Raw genomic sequence first — 19,713 nt, forward strand, 5'->3', positions numbered from 1 at the left:
TTTCTAATATACTGATGCTATATATTGTATCAAATATATGGATAGTCCTTTATAAGTTAAGATGGTTACATCTTTGTCAGCTACTATCCCTCCACAATGTCAGCTTTGTTATGTAGTGCGGCTATGGTAAACTCTATACACATAAGGATGTCTTCCTACCACCAGGATCAACTAAAAAGATTAAGTAATAATTTAAAAAAAAGCATTCATCCAAAACAGAGATGTTGGTAAACATCAGGAACAGGGAACATTGCCGCAAAACCAGGACCAGCTGAAATTGCTGATTCAACACTTTACTATTGAAAGTGAAAATAAATCAGTACATTTCTATCACAAGTCTTAAGCCATGCTCTCCTTTATTAAAAAGCCAAGAAAATGTTGGGTTTTTTCTTTTAAAGAGTGATTTAATAGTAATTTGCTCAAGTAAATGCAGCCAAACCAAGCTATTACAAAACACAGGGGAGTGTTTGCTTAGGAAGCTCGGGTTTCTAAATACAGTCAAGAGACTGCAGATATATGCAATTGGAGATTTCAAAAAAGTTTAAAATCGTCCTTCAGATTGTTGTGTGGGAATGTGATTGCTTTTGAAACTGTAATTTCATTCCTTGGGAGAAGTGATAGAGAGAATATCATCACTCATCTATGCTACTGGAACTGGAACTCAAGCAAAACCAATGAAGCAGGTAACACAAGCCTTATCTTGTTTGCTAAGAGAGCACCAAAGGTTGAATTTTTGGCATAGTATCTTTTTCTCCCTTAAGAAATGAACAGTAGCCAAGTAACTTATACACCACTTTTGCAAACAGCACCACCTTACATGTATCTTTAAATAAATTAATAAAGAAAATTTCCAGGCTATTTCTCCACAGCAAGACCAAATTGTTAACCTAGAAAGGAGCTTATTGAAGAAACAGATGAAGTAGATGTTCATGGCATCTGGTAGATACAATGTATTGTAAATTTAAAGACACAAACTGTTTAATTACGTTGTAAATTCTATTTAATCATAAAATTATGAAACTTGCTTTAGGTAAAGTCAATTAGCCACACATTTTTTAAGCATACTTAGGCAGCATATGGATGGTAAACAAAGAATAACCCAGTTTCTACCTGTTGTGATGTGTATGTCAGTACAAACTATGTAACAGGACTTTAAGTTCACAACTTCAATCCTTACCACAAATATTGCAATTATATCTGTTTTAAATAACAGATAGGCTTTATTTCTCATGCACAAGAAAGAAAAATTAACTATATTGACTAATAAAATCTGATCTACATTTTACAATCTTAAACCATTTTCCACAGCCAGATAACTGCCTATTGAAAGCAAGAGGTAGGATTTATGTCTAACGACACAACAAAGTCCTAATTAGAAAGGTTTGACAACATGCTGATCACTACAGGCAATTCATTTACTCTGCCACTGGCTAAGGTTTTACACTTTTATTCATATCACACTTTTTAAGGAATAACAGCTAATGAAGTCATAAATAAGTGTGATTTCGTAGCAGGAATAACCTGAAATGGTTCTCTCTGTACTTCCAATGGCCTGATGTCAACTGTTATTAAACTACAGGTTTTATAAAGTCCTCCACTAGACGTCTAGAGTTAAGCCAGAAGTTTTGGCTGCAATACAGGCAGTGATGAAAAACATATGAGTGGTAACAAGTCATCTTAATATCTTTCTTCAGTACTAAAATGGGCTAATCTGAAGCAGCACTTTACTCTGGTATCACTCACAGTGCCAGGAGGATCAAGAAGTTTGGAAGTGGAATTTTTCTTTATATTTACTTTCCATTTCACAGAACTCAGCTTAACTTTTTTTTTTTTCTGTTTTATTTTATGTTATTTTTGAATAAGAAATAACTGGACATAAAGATCTCAGGTGGATTACCACAGTGCTTCCGGAAGAACTACCAAATTTGCAAGGTATGTTCAGATTGAATATCTATTCTATATAAATAAGAATAAAGAATTAAGCAACAGGTTGTCAGTCACTATTTGCAGATTAATAATGTCAGGCAATTTAGAGTTAGAAGCACCACTTTGTTTATGGAGCATTTGAAAATCAACTTTCCAGCTGAAATAATTCTGTATGTACCACATCTGAGCTGCAAAGCAATAAAAGGGTATAGTGAATTATATAACTATGAAAGACTTGTCAGAAAGATGTAACAACTGAGGAAACTTCTATCCTACAATAGTTCTTACAGTTACAATTCTGTGTTAACATTCTGTAATTTGGTATTCACAATGCTTGGGTTTTTTTTTAAGTAGCTATCTACAAAGTAATTAAAAATGACACATGGAAGAATGAACTGTAAACAAGCTACACCCTTAAAATGCTCATAGATCATATTCAGTAATACACAAGAGACAAGCAATTTTCCAAAAAGTAAATACTCTCTAAACATAACTTACTTTGTAAACATGCTATTATCATATCACATAACTTCAATATTGGACTGTTTCTCAGGACAGAATAATTTCCTCAGTAATCTTACTAACCCAAAAATTTCCTCCTGCTTTTCTTTAGCAATTTAAGTGAATCAATAGAGTAGACAAAGAGTTAAACATAAACTCCTTTTATTTCTGGAATGGGACAATGACTAATAGAAGCAGAACTATTTTTAAATACAGCTTTCAAAACAGCAATGGTCTTGCCTTTCTTTGGACAAAATCTGTGCATGGGGCAATGGTTTGTGTTATTAATGAACACAGACTTTTCATTGCCTCTATAAAGACCACCACTGTGCCATTTAAACGTTCCCTTTTCCGAAACAATGCCATAGGAAATTTGCCCCTGTGCACGGGTAACAGAGGTTATTTCTAAAAATAGAGGATTTTTTAAGTCTGAAAATTTTACCTGTTAACTCCTTCAGAGTCATAACTGGTAAGACAACAAAGACCACATGCTGCAAGACTGGCATGCTACTGCCAAGGAATCTAGACTTGACCTGTTTTATTGAGGGTTTTTTTTATGTACACATCCCATACTAGCAATATAACTTCTATCCTCATAGAAAGTGTTTTTCTTTCCATAACTACTGTTGAGATTTTTCACATCACAGAATTATTGCACATTTACCCTAAACTAATACATAAAAAGTTCCTATGTTTCACATGCTGTTTGGCAATACAAGTTTTCGTAAAGACCACCACATTAGTAAGGGTAGGTATGTCCCAAACAATCAGCACAGTGAATTTAGGATTCACTAAATTCTGAAGTCGTATTTCCTGAAGTGTCATACTTCAGGAAAGTCAGCCTTACAGCATCTGTACATGTAACGTATACTCTCCATGTTCAGCTACCTCACTTTGTAATGGCTAGTCTTTCAGTGAAAAGGTGCTGTTTGGTAGCACTTTCTACTGAAGGAGAAAGTAGGACTGTTATAAAGAAAATATAATGAAGAAACATATTAGCCATCCTTGAATTCCCAACATTTTCTCAAACTCATCTTCAATGTTCTGGTCTCTAAAAGTGAGAAGGGACAAGGCCAGACTCTGTTCAAGCAACAATCATCTGTTCAAGGTTTTATTAAAGAGAACACCTGAGCCTAACAGCTTGCATATGCCAAGAATGGCTGTCCCACCTCTTGTCCTTCCCTCTCTTTGCCTTCAGTGTTTTGTCCCCCTTAACCAGGCTGTTCCACCCATTCCCTTGTGCTGGCTCTGATACTAAAGATTGATTCAGTTTATTCACCCAGAAAGAATGTGTTGGGTTTTTTTCTTGCTCACATTAGTTTTATGCTGGTTTAGTGAGCTCCATCAGTTCAGCAAACAGCCTGATTGGAAGAGCTGGTATGAGAGAAATGAAATATGTCTCTAGGTGCAGAACCAGCTTCGAGTGGCAGTAGTGGACCATAAGTACAGCTGTATTCACAAACTGTACTCTCTGAAACAATTATTTCATAACATTCTCATGACACAATAATTAAAGTATTTCCAGAAAGATCACTAGGATTTTGGACTTGAGGCTTTCATCTTCTTTTCATTCTCTTACTCTTGAAGTGTAAGCATGCAGAAAGTTTTATGAGTTCTTTGAGATGAGCTGCAAAGTCAGAGCATTCCCACGGACATATCAACATCTATTTACTGGGAAACTCAAAAATTCATCCAGGGGAAAAAAAACAGTTTAGAACCTCCATAAACCCCAGTTCTTTGGAATCCATTCTTTGGCCAATGCAAATCTGGAGTCAAACTTGATTACCACCCCTAAGAACAAAGCCATATACATATATATGTAATTTTATTTATTTCACAAATCAGGTTTCCTTTTGTAAAGTGACTTGCTTTAAAGGTGTTTCTCTCAAAGGACTAGTATGTCATCAATGACATATTTCAACTTTACTTTTCTAGAACCATGTTTTTCAAGAGTTCAAATTGGCCACTACTCCAATCAGCCTTACCTTTTACACAGTTTGAAATAATAATTAGTTCTTTAAATATCCAAAATATGCAATCACTTGCTACAGTTGCAAGTGTGGAAACAGATTTTTAAATTGTTTCACAGGCCAACTTTCTAGCACCAGATCCAGAAAAGCATTTCAGGAATGTACATGGAAGATTATTTTTTAGATGCAGTAACACTACATCCAGTGCCTATCACAAACAGAAGTTAACTGTTAACAAAACTCTGTATACCTGCAAAGGTACAAAGTATACTAGTGTTCTGTTGTCAGACACATTTGGGGGGAAGGAGTCACTGCATTCTTTTTTGAGAGTGTAAACTATATACTGTTATCTTTTTACTTTTCATACACCCTGAACCACACACAGTTACAGTAGCAGCACTGTATGTATACACAGCATTTTAGTGCTGTTAAGAACCATATACAAGAAACATCAAAATGACCTTGTAGGGAAAAAACCAATGCAAACAAAACCTCAGAATTTTGAATAAGCCAACACCCTTGTACAAACCAGAGCACTCCTTCTCCTGCGACTGAGACCAGGGACAAAATGCCTACATAAAGACATTTTTCAGCCATAAGCAGATCAGCAAGATTTAATTAGGTGATCAAACAAGAACTGACATTCATTTAGTACTTCCCTAAAGAGGTCTATGATAGTCTAAATAGAAACATTCTTATAAACAGGATATACATAATAAAATTTACAGCAGCTCCTGCTGGTTTGCACAGCAAACTGTAGTATCCAAACAATATCCCGAATTTGGATTCAGAGAGGAAGAAGGAAGAGCTGAGCACTGAATTTACAGTCTTTTCTCACAGAGTAGCAAAACATTCTGTGGTAATTCTGTCTTCCCTTGTGTCTAATTTTATAGGACTATTTGGTCAATAAAGTAATCTTTAAAATAACACCAGAGCATGTAGAAAATACCTAGGGGTCCCTTCCAACCCATACAATTCTATGATTCATCGCCATTATTCAGGTAATAAACTTTAATTAAAGACTGGAGTCCTGGTTTTCCCAGGCAGGTGTAGCTAGAAGAAATCTGGTAAAATAAGAACTCTGAGAAGCAGAATTGAATTCAATTGAATGAACAGCTGTAATGAGGCAGGATCAGCCCTTTTTTTTCTAAATACAAATCTACTTTGTACGTCCTTTGCAACTTGTGTACTCTTCTCAGTAACTTCAGGAAAAAAGACATGAGGTTTTCTACTTTGAAGGTCCTCTAGCTGATCCAGCATCTTTCTGTCTTCCAGACCAAAGTACCTTTGATTACACAAGAAAGATACTTCCAAGTTATAGATAATCTAGAAAGCTGATGGGGCTTATGGCAGTAAATTCAAGCATGACACGTAATTATCTCCTATCAGCTGGCCTAGCTGTCATGTACAGGCCCCATGACAACAAAGCTATGTCAGAAAAAAAAAACAACACTTTTACTGAAAAAATAGGCATTCAAATGTATTGGCTTCCAGTCCTTTTCTAGGTGCAATTTAAGTTACTGATTTCAAAGAACATGGATTCATAAGCCCTTGTCAGAGAAAAGAACCCTTGTCAAATAAAAGTCAACGCAAATGTGTTTCCATACAAAGGTGACCTATCAACAGCAATAATAAACGGAAGACTAGGAAATGGCAAAGGTGCTGTCAGGACTGAAAACTGTTTTTCCAGGTTAATTATAGAATCAGATTGGATAAGACCTTTAAGATCAATCAAGTCCACCTGTTACCCCAGGACTGCCAAGTCCACAACTAAACCATGTCAGAAGGCCTCATCTACACTGTTTTTTAACCCTTCCAGGGACAGTGAATAGAATCCCAGCCTGGTTTGGGTTGGAAGGGACCTTAAATCTCATCCAGTTCCAACCCCTTCCCCTAGACATCTTACACTAAGGCCAGGCTTCTCCAAGCCCTGTCCAATGTGGCCTTGGATACTTCCAGGGATGGCACAGCCACAGCTTGTAAGGGCAGAATAAAAGTTTACTTAGAAGTGTTCAGGGAATAGGATAACACGTGTTTAGGTTGTATCCTGATGAGAGCATTTTCTGCATTGCTAATCAGGTATCTCTCAGTTGTCTAGATGCAAGCAATGCACATGTGTCCATGCATCACATTAAATATTTTTTTTCATCAAGAATGAAAAAATGACATCTACTCCCAAGTTCTGGTAAAGTTTACTACAAAAATTACACCTGCAAGCTATGAAACAAATGATGATACTATTTTTTCAGGCTCAACTAAAAAATGTTTATATGACATTAATGTCTAATGGATTTCATTAAGTATTTTATTACAATTTATAATGATTTGTATTTGTAAAGACTTTTTTTATAATCATCATCCTTCATATACTGATTAAACCTTAATATTCATAACAGACCAATTCTCAGGACCAGAGGCTGTAGCAGTAGATGAAGTAAATAATTCAATACCTTTTATTTGCTGTTTCACATTCACTGATTCTTGTGTTTGAGTGTTTTGTTTATTTTCCTCTCTAAGATTGGCTATCCTGATTAAGAAGATATGAAAGAATACACACTCCTCCTCTTCTTGGCTTTGTGCTCTGCCAAACCTCTCATTGGTCCTTCATATTTTACACTAAAGAATATGATGCTCCAAGATATGGAAGAAGATGATGATGATGACGATGACAATTCTCTATTCCCAACCAGTGAACCAATTATACCACTGATTCCTTTTGATTTATTCCCAGTATGCCCCTTTGGATGCCAGTGCTATGTGAGAGTTGTCCACTGCTCTGACCTAGGTAAGAATGAAGTTGTGCATCTGCTCTCCACCGGACCCTCCTTTGCAGGATTTGCTTTTAAAAGGTGACTCCTACAGCTCCATAAATCACCCACATTCTTATATTCCTGCAGCAGTCATTTTCCACAGGAGCTTACATTTTTTCAATTAGGCTTGCAAACCAGACCCAACTCATGTTCAGCAACTAATCTGTGCCCAGCACATTTTACAACATGTTTTCCCAGCTCATGGGAAAAAACATCACAGGTAACAACATTCTAACAGAAGGCAAATCTGCTGCTGTCACTGTTGCATATATATGCTACTCCCCAAATACAAACTCATTATTAATTGTGACAATTTGAATTGGTGTTCATTGAATTTTCCCCATGATCCAAAGTAATCAAAGGTCTATGCTCCTGTCACTTGCACAATGACAGTGACATTCGTTCTCATCACAGCTCTGCCACCAGCTTAAACTCAATCCTAGGCTCCTCATATCTTAGAAACTTTGACTGAATGTATAAATTGCTTGTTTGAGTTTTTGTTTGTTTGGGGTTTTTTTAATGTGTCATTATTAAGGAATGAAAATAAACTTTTCTGACAAAAATAAATTGTGATTATTGCATCTAGTTTAGATTGCAAACTGCTTTACTTAAGTTCACATGGAAAAAAAACCCTATAAACAGACTTCATCTTTAAATAACTGTAACCTATTAATTAAAACATAATTGTTGATAAATTGGACCAGCATGTAGCATTTGCTGCATCAGCTTTTCCACTGCAAAGAAAGTTACAATCCCTTGCTAGTTTCCTACTGATTCAGGATCTCAGATGGCATAAACTGAAGTGGTTTTGTAAGTCAACAGTGAACTGGACTGAGGGATTTATTCAGCTGGAAGTTAATTACTAGCTGCTGGTTGCTACCAAGAACACATTTTGCAGACATGACCTGCAACCCTGACAGTACGATGGGATAGGGCAGTGCAGGAGTGGAAAGGAGCAGTTAGGCACTGAGCAGAAATCCTTTAAAGCCATGCAACAGCCCTGCTCCTCAACAGAGGACCACAGCCCCAGATTCTCCAAAGGCTGCTTTCTCCAGGGACTTTATAAATACAGCAGTTTCCCTGTCGAAAAACCTGTGCTCTGAACTCCCATATTTCATGGATGTAAAGAACCTGCAGCGAGCACCCCCCTTCAAGATTTTCATGGTCAGGGGCAGCAGCAGTTCCTCCTGAAACTATCCACACATTCTCACATAATTAGTTCTTCTCATTATCAAATATTCCCTTCTATCTTTTGCTTTAGGACAATTTGTATTTTCTTTCCATCATAATCATCAACAACCTTACTGTGTTTTGGTGTTTAGGAGTTAATTTCTTTGGACTTAAGTACAGGCACATACTGTTTTTGTCATATACTTCAACAGGTTTGACATCAATACCTCGCAACATTCCACCAGATACACGTATGATTGACCTTCAGAACAACAAAATTAAAGAGGTCAAGGAAAATGATCTCCAAGGACTCACATCGCTTTATGTAAGCTTGCTACTTTCCAAGTTTAAAATCCTATTTAGCAATACGTAATATTCTGATACTTTTAAGATATATTTTTTTCTTCTCCAGTAACAGCCATAAAAATACAGTCTAATGCTTGCATATTTGACTGCTCCCACCTATCAAGAAGCAAATTTCTTTGAGCTGTAAGAACTATGCCACTTCCTACAACATTCAGGAAAGGTACCAAGAAGATACTCAAGATTTCTTCACTCCTTAGCATGTAAAGACAGGTTTAGAATAATTAGCAATTGATAAATATAAACATTTACAGTACACAATAACACTATAATGAATATTTTTTTTTACCATGAAAGAAAATAAGAGAACCTCAGAGGCTTGGAAAGGAATATTAAAACTGTTCTGGAACACTTATCTCCATAGGATGTCACTCTAAATCCAGTACGAACAAATACTGACAATTTAAAAACCTTTTTTTTTTTGTAAGAATGACCAATCTGTTCCACAAGTTACAGCAAGTTAATGACATTTTCTACCTCATTAGGAAGCCATGAAACACATCACAATAAAACCAACTCCTGGTCAGTCTGGTTTGGTTTCTGAGCAAGAACTGAAAATTTACCAGATCTAAGCATCTCAGAATCAGCTTCTTAACCATTATGAGTTAAGCTAGGATAGAAAAAATAGGAACTATATAAATTCAGAGTTTGCAACAAAGTTTCCACTCCCCTCAAGTGTCTCATGTCTGGGTACAAATGGTCTTACCAGCAAGGCAGGGGTAAACACACTAACAGTGGTTTATGTTCAGTATAAAAGATCTTACAGAAGCTAAACTCCATTCACTGATAGACACTGGACTACATTAGCAATCACCACATTATACAGTAGAGTCACCACTTAATTATGTGATGACTGCAAACTTCAAGCTGTTCTGATTTTTCTCATCAGCTAATTTGTGGCAAGACCTAACAAAATTTTTACTGAAAGCAAAGTTTACTTTGTACATCTTGTCTGAGTACTAGTCTATTTAGCAAAGGAACAGATGGCAACTTGGATTAGGAAGGAGAACTTCCTGTTTATTTCCTTAAGCTATCCTCATTCATTCAGGGAAAAAAAAGGAAAAAAAAAATCTGTTTCACTTTAATTTCTCCTCCCCCCTGCCCCCAATTTCAGAAAGCAGAGACTTATCAACAGCTCAAAGAAGTAAAAAAACCCAACATTTATTGCTCTAGGTATGGAAATGCAAAGATGTGATTTGACATGCAAAATAATCTCAGATAAATTTTGTTGTCTGTACTCATTACAAGTTTTCTGATAAAATGCAGCAGCCAAGAACAAGTAACTGTCCCAAAAAAGGGACTAGTGTACTGTACAAAAGAGACTTAAATCCAGAAGTTGAGAAATTATGGCAAATAAGATACAATTCATGTGTGTCTAAGTCATCTACAGACATTAAGGAAATTCAGATTAAAACCCTGTGATTTTGCAGTATTATGCTGAGATGGAATTCTGAGTTTTGAGAATTTGTCTGCGTTAAGGAACAACAACAACAGAATATAATCCTGACACAATCTTACAAAATATATGATGACAAGCATTTCTTTGCCAGTTCTTCTCATTGCCCACTGGCACCTTGTCAGCTCTGACTAGTTCTTATCTACCTTCTAGTTGATGCTCCAGCTTTCAGGCCCTTCCCCCCCTGCCCCCCCAGTCAATTGAAATGCCCAAAGTGTATTTCAAAAGCCATAAGTGCTAATGTTCAGTATGATGGGAAAATAAAATATTTAAAATACTTAATTTTTAAATTATATATTCAAATTCATTACTTAAAATTCATAGTCAATGATCCTTCATAAAGAAATTTTCTTTGTATTTCTCTTCCCATCTCTCATAGGCACTGGCTTTGAACAACAATAAAATAACCAAGATCCATCCAAAGGCTTTTCAACCAACAAAGAAGCTACGACGATTGTATTTATCTCACAACCAGCTAACTGAGATTCCAACAAATTTACCAAATACTTTAGCAGAGCTCAGAATCCATGCTAATAAGGTTAAGAAAATCCACAAGGATGCATTTAAAGGAATGAAGACTCTACATGTTTTAGGTAAGTCCAATTAAGTAGAAAAGAAAATGTCTTTATCAAAACTGTAACATACTATATATAGTTTTCATTCAACCATTTCTAGTGTGCAACTTTAAGAGATCTCCAAGCTGTGGAAGTGATCTTCCATGGTTTAATTACTATGTATCCTCACAGCCTTTCTTCACCTGAAAGCTGGAATTTAGGTAATCCAAGCTAAATATTAATTAATGCTTGGAACATCAGAAGTCAGAAATAAAATGAAATCAGATGCTTATAAGGCAGTCAAACAGACATAGAAATCCTATGCCATAAAGACCTCTTTTTTTATTTTTCCCTTGGACAGAAATGAGTGCAAATCCTCTTAATAATGATGGAATAGAGCCAGGAGCTTTTGAAGGAGTAAATATCTATCATATCAGAATTGCAGAAGCAAAATTAACTTCAATTCCTAAAGGTATGCTGCTTTGTTTTACCTGTTCCATTTTACCTATACCACTACACGCCTAAATAAAATGCTTCAACATCTATATGATTACCAAAATGTTCATAAATTTGGTATGGTATTTTTTATTTCTATTAGATCACTTCCTACTTTATTTTTCTTTCTCTACTTGGAATCCAATTCTACATCCCCAAAGTGTGCACAGAGGTGCAGGCACATGCATGAGTACTCACACAAGCAGTGCACACACACTCACTTTCCAGCCTTCTCCCTGTTAAGAGGTCCACTCCCCTAACATCCAGAGACTTTTCAGGAGAAGCAATGTGAAGCAAATCATAATTAGATGTCACTTCACATCTTCTACATTAGCCTCTCAAAAATCCTTTCAAAGAAAGGATAAACCCCCTGATATTTGATCATAAGGGTTCATCAGAGACACAGAATTCCAACTTTCTTTATGCATTTAAAATTTCTAACTTGAATTTTGAATGTTTCAAGTGAGACTGTAGCTCAAATATGCTCTGCAATATGACCACCATAATGCAAAACCCAACACAGCATTTTATACATCTTTTGATGAGGTCTTGCTAAGTAAAATTTAACTGCTAATTTCAACTGTTCAAAAATACTATCTATGAGAAAAAGGGAAGGAAAGAAGACAGGGCTTGGAGCAGCCTGCTCCAGTGGAAGGTGTCCCTGCCCATTGCAGATGGTTGGAACTGGACGAGCGTTAAGATCCCTTCCAATCCAAACTAGCCTATGATTTGTGTTGTATCATTCATCAGGTTGCAAGGAAACTAAATACTGGCCCCTGAGATCATGATTTTGGGATCAGTCGGATAAAGAACTTGTTTCTTATTATATTTAATCTCTTCTTATAGACATATATATAATACAAAAGCATCCTGTAGAAGAGAACACCAAAAAAGAAAACCACCAAAACCACCCAAAAACCACCAAGCAAACATAACAAAAAAAAACAAGGACAAAAAAATAAACCAAGCAAATCACATTAATTGTTCAGATAATTTTAAGATCACAAACCATGTGCCTGCTTATGGTAACACACGCCAATATACACAAAAAGAGTTTCTTCTAATACCATCATAATAGTGTCTCCTGTCACTTAGCATCAAAAAAACCCACCAAAGATAAAATGATTCCAATTTTGTCTTTCTAAGCAGCACGCAGGGGAATCGTAAGCTGGAATTTAAAGTGGAAAAAAGCCCAAATGAACAAACACCATAGCATAGCCACTGGCACAAAAACAGACTGTAAAGCACACCACTTCAGTGTTGTGAGGCTCCAACAAATAACAATGGCAATGTGAGCAGTACTCTCACAAGCGTGGTTTCTCTTGCTTGGTGTCAGGGTGCCATCTAGACACATGCTGGTAAAACTGAACATAAGATCAGCAAATACAAATTCAAACTTGTGAATGTCTTTCTCTGCCTTCACTAAAAGCATGTTGTAAAAAAGAGTCTCCTCCTCCCGGTTCACTCACTGACAGTTCTGAATTGGGACTATTTGGTACCATGTGAGAAAACACTCCACGTACTGGCATAGGAAAGAACATATGGAATATTTAATTTTCCTTAGAGAATTCCAAAAGCTTTCCTCCCACATCACATCTTTGGAACTTATAATAACACAGTTTGGAACTTAGAATTACACAGTTGCTACACTCTGTGCAAGAAAATATGTAACCAAAAACTGGTTCCATAGGAGCAGTATTTGGAGTACCAACAGATAATTGCATATAACATACAATTTACACCTTTAACAGGTTAACCAAAAGTATACAGAAAGCTGTTACAAAGCAAGCTAGCAAAATTATATCAAATTTTATAATCCTGAATTCTTAACTTTAGCATATGTACCTTCACATCTTAATTTTCTTTCAAGACTACAATTTTAAATCAAATTATGTTGATAAGTTTTATTATTTTTTTTTAGTAACATACTTGTATCCAATATCCATTTCTTTCATACAGACACCATCACCCTCCCCCCACCTCATCCCCCCAGTTCTTCACCCAATACTAAACACAAAGGAAAGAAGTTGTTTGGAACATAATAAACAGTCCAACAAAAATAAGTTGTCTTACTTTTCTCATACTGCATTTGTTTTTCACCAGGACTGCCCTCCAGCCTACTGGAACTTCATTTAGATGACAATAAGATCACAGCAATTGAAATTGAAGATTTTAACCGGTATAAAGATCTTCAAAGGTAAAACTCCCAGGCAGAATGCTTTTCTTTGATTAAAGGTCAGACCTGGCAGGATCTCTTATTTAATACTTGCCAATGGGAGAAAAGAGAATTTAGAAATTTAAAAGTTTTACTAAGAACTGCTCTAAATAAGACCAAACTTTGGAAAAAAAAAAAAAAGCCACTCCCCCCCCCCCCAACATTAGTCTTGTTACTACACCTCTTGCCTACAGTTCTCCGTAGAAGCGTATGTTAAGAGCATCATCTCGTTACAAAATGTAATTATTGTAAATTCTTACCTCATGGCACCTAGGTGTTGTGCAATAAAACATGTCTTTCACATAATGTCTCTTAATGTGCTAGTAGTAATATGCTTCGATTAAGCATTGCCTGTATTTCTCATACTCAGAATGTCTGAAACTTTGTGGTCATATCATTTATCAACAGTAATCTGTGGTTTTCTCTAGGCTGCTCCTTACCAGGCCCAGGCATTTTAAATCTTTGGTTACTTACCTCACAAGTCACACCCCAGAATGACACATACAGCAATGCCAACAGACTTTTGTTTTGGGAAGAGAATGCCTTTCTTGCAATTAGATTTGTAGGATTAGGAGTCATAATAGGTTTTTAATTCTAGAGAAAGCCCAAGTATACTGGAAAGAAACACTCCATACATTGAGGAATGTATCAGTGACGTAGGGCAAAAAAAGGAAGTTTGCTCTGTAAAGCTCAGTTAACTACTTGAAAATATGGCTAAGCAGCAGTGAATTTTAGATTTGGTAACAAACTACTATGAAAGAAGAACTGCTGAGCTGCTTTCAGATACCAACTGTAGGTTTTGAAAAAATTAAGAAAGGACAAACAGAGGATGGCAGGTCAAGTGGAAAGAGCAATTCCAAACTGACGTGCACATCCACCTTCTGAATCACCTTTCCAGCAACACAGACTGAAGTGTCATAGAAAAAAAAAAAAAAAAAAAAAAAAAAAATCAAACCAAGGCCTAAATTTAGGAAAATGTAGAAGTAGGAAAAAGGTAGTCCTGCTTACTTTTAAAAGACAAATTTTTTTGACTAAGCTATAACTGTTTCCTTATAAGACTTGCTTTCTTTGACTGTTTATTAGAACAACACTTTCTGTAACTGTGAGATTACACTACTTGATAAAATGGCACAATTTCTTTTACAAGCAGATTAGTTGATGTTTATCATTTTAACTCTTGCCACTGAAAGTATAAAAACTGCATGCAAAACCAGACAGCTGCTCTCATCAGGCTAGCTGCTGTCCTTTAAGTGCAGACTGAATTAAGAAGAAAAAAAGTTTGATAGATCAGTGGTGGGGTTTTATTTCTATCAGAGGTAAGATTTCATCAACTCTCCCCAACTCTTTTTGTCCCCTATGTTTACTCCTACATACTTCAAACTTAAAAAAAACCCCAACAAACAAAAAACACCCCCCCCAAAAAAAAAATCCCCCAAACAAACTAACAAAAAGCCACAAAAAGAAACCAAGCCCAAAAACCGAAGTATGTTTATGCTCTTCAGTGCTGTTGTGAATCTCAATTGCTCTTCAATTAAATGTTTCTTATACTATTTCTAGGCTTGGACTTGGGAATAATAAAATCAAAGATGTGGAAAATGGAAGTTTTGCCAACATACCAAGCATACGTGAAATCCATCTTGAAAAAAATAAGCTCAAGAAAGTTCCTCCTGGATTACCCGAACTGAAATATCTACAGGTCATATACTAAACTTAATAGAAAGTTCTGGTTGTTATGAGTTGTTTGACTTTTACACCACCATGCTGATTAGGACATAACTAAAAAGCATAATTGTCACATATATTTGTTTGCTACATATTTATTATATAATTATTATATAATTATATGTATTATATATACTCTAGCATCAGCAAGCCAGAGTGGAAATTTTTCCATGCCCATGCTGAAAAATCTTAAATCCAAAGTAAATTATTCATTAGGCTGAAATGATAAAATTTTAAATTTGTATTTATAACTAGAAAAATTCAGCAATAAAACACTTTCAAAAGATATTTATTTCCCAGAATCTGAAATAGCAATTAAAACCATACCAGCAAATCTTCCAATATCAACTTTTCTAGATATTACTTTTAAAAAATTATTAAAACTCTGAAGATTTACATTTTGGTAGAATGTAATACTTATTATGAGAGATATATAATTTTTACTATAAGAGAATATAAACTACATTTTAGGAGAATGTTCCATAAGAATAGAGTTCAATTATTCTGACAACACACTGATAAAAAATGATATAACTTGTTTTGTGGGAGAGACTACAAAACACTTGTTTTGTGTCAGGAGGTAAATATTTATTAATATTTAAAACAAATTTTTAATTCCTATTACTATTAAGGCCTGCATCCAACTAATCTTACAGCAAACCAGTTACTTATATATGTGCCAATGAATGTTTGGTATTTTTCCCATTTACATCCTAATTATTTGATTTTACTGTTTCTTATTACTGCAGGTAGTTTTCCTCCATTCTAATCATATTGCAAAACTGGGAGTGAATGATTTCTGCCCAACAGGAAGAAGAAAGAAGAAAGCATTATACAGTGGCATAAGCCTCTTCAATAATCCTGTAAAGTACTGGGAGGTTCAGCCTTCAACTTTCCGTTGCATTTTAGCCAGAAACAGTGTGCAACTCGGAAACTTCCTTAAATGATAGAGAAGTTGGTCATTTCATAAAACAACTTGTTGAAATCAGTTCTACAATACTTGAAATTTGCAGAAAAATGCTGATTTTACACAATTTAACCAGTTTACAATGTATTTACTATTTCAGATAATGAATTAGATGAAAAATGTTAGTAGGATCCATGTTAAATCTACATTTGAATAATTTAAACAAAAGCCTTTATATCTTATGGAAGGACTCTTGAAACTGGAAACTGTATTTGATGTTTCCTATTATAGGTGTTAAATTCTTTACTTAAATCACATCGTTTTGACATATTCTTTCTTTTAAATAGATTCTAAAAATCAAGTGGAAGTGACTTTTTTCATAGTAATGAATTTTCATCTGCCAAAAAGCATTTTAAGAGAAGTTATAAAAAGAAATTGTCAGACCTCAAGGATGACTTCTTGTGCCATTTTTGATAATCAGCAAAGATGCAATGAAAAGGTACGATATTGTGAGGTCTTTTGTCCCTGATGAAAACATAGTAAGTGAGATAAAGGTAGGTTTCATATCAAGAAATAACACACAAAAAAACCTCTGAAAGCTTTTGGTATTTCTTCTTGCAACCTTAAGAGGGAAACGCTCTTCAGTGTTTTGCTATCAATGCAATTTGATGCACTCTGAACTTTGAAAAAGAAATATTCAAGATTTATCATATGCTTTAAGCTTAATAGGAATGATTATTAAACTCCCTTTAGGCTGGCACAAACATCTTCTTTTACCTATAACAACAATAGTAATCACAGTTTTCCTTTTATTTTTTTTCCTCTTTTATAATTGACATCACACGGGTTAAGAATTCCTTGTTAACATAAGTACCTTAAAATTGCTGAATGCAAGCAGATAGCTGGAACTCAACTGCCCTGACTTCTTACGTAGGTCAGCACATAGAATTCTCAATACAGACAGTACTGTATAAAAGGGGTATTTTAAATATCTATTTAGTGTATATTTGCTATTGGGATTCAAAATAAATTAAATAATCTTAAAAAATACTTGCATTTGTATACTTGATTATATACTAAGTCATGTCAAAACACTCAGAGATTATAATCAAGCATGTGTCTGACTTCTGTAGATATTTTCTCTATACTTCCTTCTTCCAAATTTACATACCAAGAGGACCATTTATCACTGCTGTTCTTCACCAAGTTGAAAATCCAATGCTTCATCTGAAGCTGCTATGGAAAATGACACAGACCAGCAGAAGGAAAATACTACAGGGAAATCAAGTAGTTCTGAATCTCTCAGCCTTTCTACCACCTCCCTATATTACACTGAGCAATAAGTATCAAGTCTAAGATGCCATTTTTTTTCATCTGCTTGGTCTCTTTGTATTTAATGTTTTGTTAGTACCACTGTGGTTTTGAGACCCAAAATCACATGGGGAGAAAAGGGAGAGTGGGTCAAGGGGAAGGTTTTCCTGAAGAATAGTTATTGCAATCAGAAATTCTATAAGGCATCTCAGAGAAAAAGAAAACGAAAACAAACCCCAATTCAAATCTGCATATCACCAAGCATCTTTCTATTCCTGGCTTCTGAAGATATTTCTAAGGAATGCATTTCTTAGCAAATAACATGGGGAAAACAGTGATCAGTACTGAAAAACACAGTTAATGAGTATATTCTTCATCAGTTGGTGTAGTTTATATCATGGACTTCTTTAGCCATAGTTACATCATCATTTGGGAAGAGCTATGACCTCTAAACATAGGAAAAAAGGGAGCACCTTCAGAGATTTTTCCACTAGGGAATTAATTCTACAATCACAGGAAGCACAGAACTGCTGATGTACAGTTCTTACAGGGAATGCATACCAGCTTTTACTGTGACTCAGTGAAGATGCAGTCTTTATTTAAATAAATCCAACAGTAACAAATCTGACAAGGCTGCAAACAGCCAACTCCTGAAACCACCTCTACAAAATTTCTGTGGAGCGTGAAAAGAGCAGCAGCAGAAATAAGTAACTAAGAATGAAACAGCCTAGTTACATAAAGGATAACACACCACACAGGCTAGTCATTTGTCCCAGAATAAACCATCTTCACGCAAAATCTGTACATTCCTGCTACTTCATGGTAGCAGCCCAAATGCACATTTGTACCCTTTGGGAAATGCCCATCTTCCCTTAACAATAGGCTACCCTGCCTTACATGACCCTAAACAGCTCATAACCCCCTACCAGAGACACAAAGCATTGCCAGTAACAACTACCTGTCTAGAAGGAAGTGAAGATCGGAAATAAATGCATATTCTCATATAGTAACAGCTAAGTAGCTGAATTCCTTAAGGGTCCACAAAAGATTCACTGCTTATAAAGTTTACTATCAAAAAGATAGGAGAAAGGTAAATAAAAGATGAGGCAGGAAAATTTATAGATGACCAGCAGTAAGCAAAAGCCAAAAATATTTCAGGGACTTGAAGTGAAAAAGAGTGGTCAAGTAGCAAACATAACAACACAAAGTTCAATCCAAAAGAAGGTCAAGAATGAAAAATGGAAGAAAAATTTCCAGATCATTTATCTACTTTGTAGAACACTAAGTTAATAGCTTTCACCTCACGGAAGTGGGATAAAGGCAGACTTCAATCAAATCTTCAGTTGAAAGTACAAAGAACAAATACAATGCCAGTAAAAAGAATAGAATAGGTAACAGAAAAATCACTACATTTAGAAAAATCACTAGTTTAAGTGTATTCTTAAACACTCAGGCTATACAAGTTACACCAATTCAACAATGACATCATCAGTAGAAAAGCAGGTTCAAATTCTGCAGCTTAACTAAGAGAATAAACCTTTATCTGTGACTCCAGCTAGGCTGGCAATTTTGCATTAAGGAGATAAGTACCACGTTGTTTATTCTGTTCTGTGAGCTATTTTTTAGAGAAAAAAGAGGCATCTCCTGTATCATATCACATAAATTCATAGAATGTCTGTCACGTATGAGGAAAAAAAAAGTATGTTCAACAACTCTCCACTACTTTCTGATACTATTTTTCAGCCAGCATTTGCGGGTAATAACTAATAATTTACATACCTTGTATCTTTGGCATAAACCCATGGGGATGTCACAATGACACTACAATACAAAATGCACTTTACACAGTTTCAGCAATGATTTCTGAATATGGACATCAAAGCAATTCACCTATTAATAGCTAACTAATGATAATACACTGGCATCCAGAAGTCTTTCCACCTAACAAGGTAGTTCAGTATCAGTTGATAGGGTGGAAAAATTGTCAAGAAATTAACTCCTTTACATTCTCTGCAGATGTTAAAGGGGAAGAAAGAGAGATTTGATATAAATGCTTCTAAGATTCTTCTAACTTATTCCTTGTACAAGTAACTACATTCCTATCATAGAAAAAAATAGATATACATAAAAAAAATATATATTTATTGATCCTAAGCTTTCCGAACTTCAGTGGGTTTCTCTCTTCTGATAATGTGTCAGGTCCTTAGAAAACAGTTTGCAAATTTCACCAGAGGATGGCAACCTATTGTTACCAATAGAAGGAAAAATAATTTTAAAGAATAAATACCAGAGACTGTTACTGCAGAGTAATAG

The 19,713-nt window shown here is 35.3% G+C and overlaps 2 protein-coding genes across 3 annotated transcripts in view; one reads left to right on the plus strand and one right to left on the minus strand.

Moving 5' to 3' along the window:
• CENPP (centromere protein P) overlaps positions 1 to 19,713 on the minus strand; it is a 140,038-nt gene that overhangs the window by 65,395 nt on the left and 54,930 nt on the right. The window lies entirely within an intron of this gene.
• ASPN (asporin) lies at positions 1,630 to 17,139 on the plus strand. The gene is made up of 8 exons (XM_062630678.1): positions 1,630 to 1,932; positions 6,915 to 7,182; positions 8,590 to 8,702; positions 10,576 to 10,789; positions 11,112 to 11,222; positions 13,349 to 13,442; positions 15,018 to 15,156; positions 15,932 to 17,139. Exons 2-8 carry the CDS (start codon positions 6,939 to 6,941, stop codon positions 16,127 to 16,129), a joined length of 1,113 nt encoding a protein of 370 aa, XP_062486662.1. The 5' UTR covers positions 1,630 to 1,932; positions 6,915 to 6,938; the 3' UTR covers positions 16,130 to 17,139.

This window comes from Pezoporus occidentalis, unplaced genomic scaffold (genome assembly GCF_034315485.1).
Source record: "Pezoporus occidentalis ecotype Australia unplaced genomic scaffold, CSIRO_AGI_Poc_V1 ctg359, whole genome shotgun sequence".
Classification (NCBI taxonomy): Eukaryota; Metazoa; Chordata; class Aves; order Psittaciformes; family Psittacidae; genus Pezoporus; species Pezoporus occidentalis.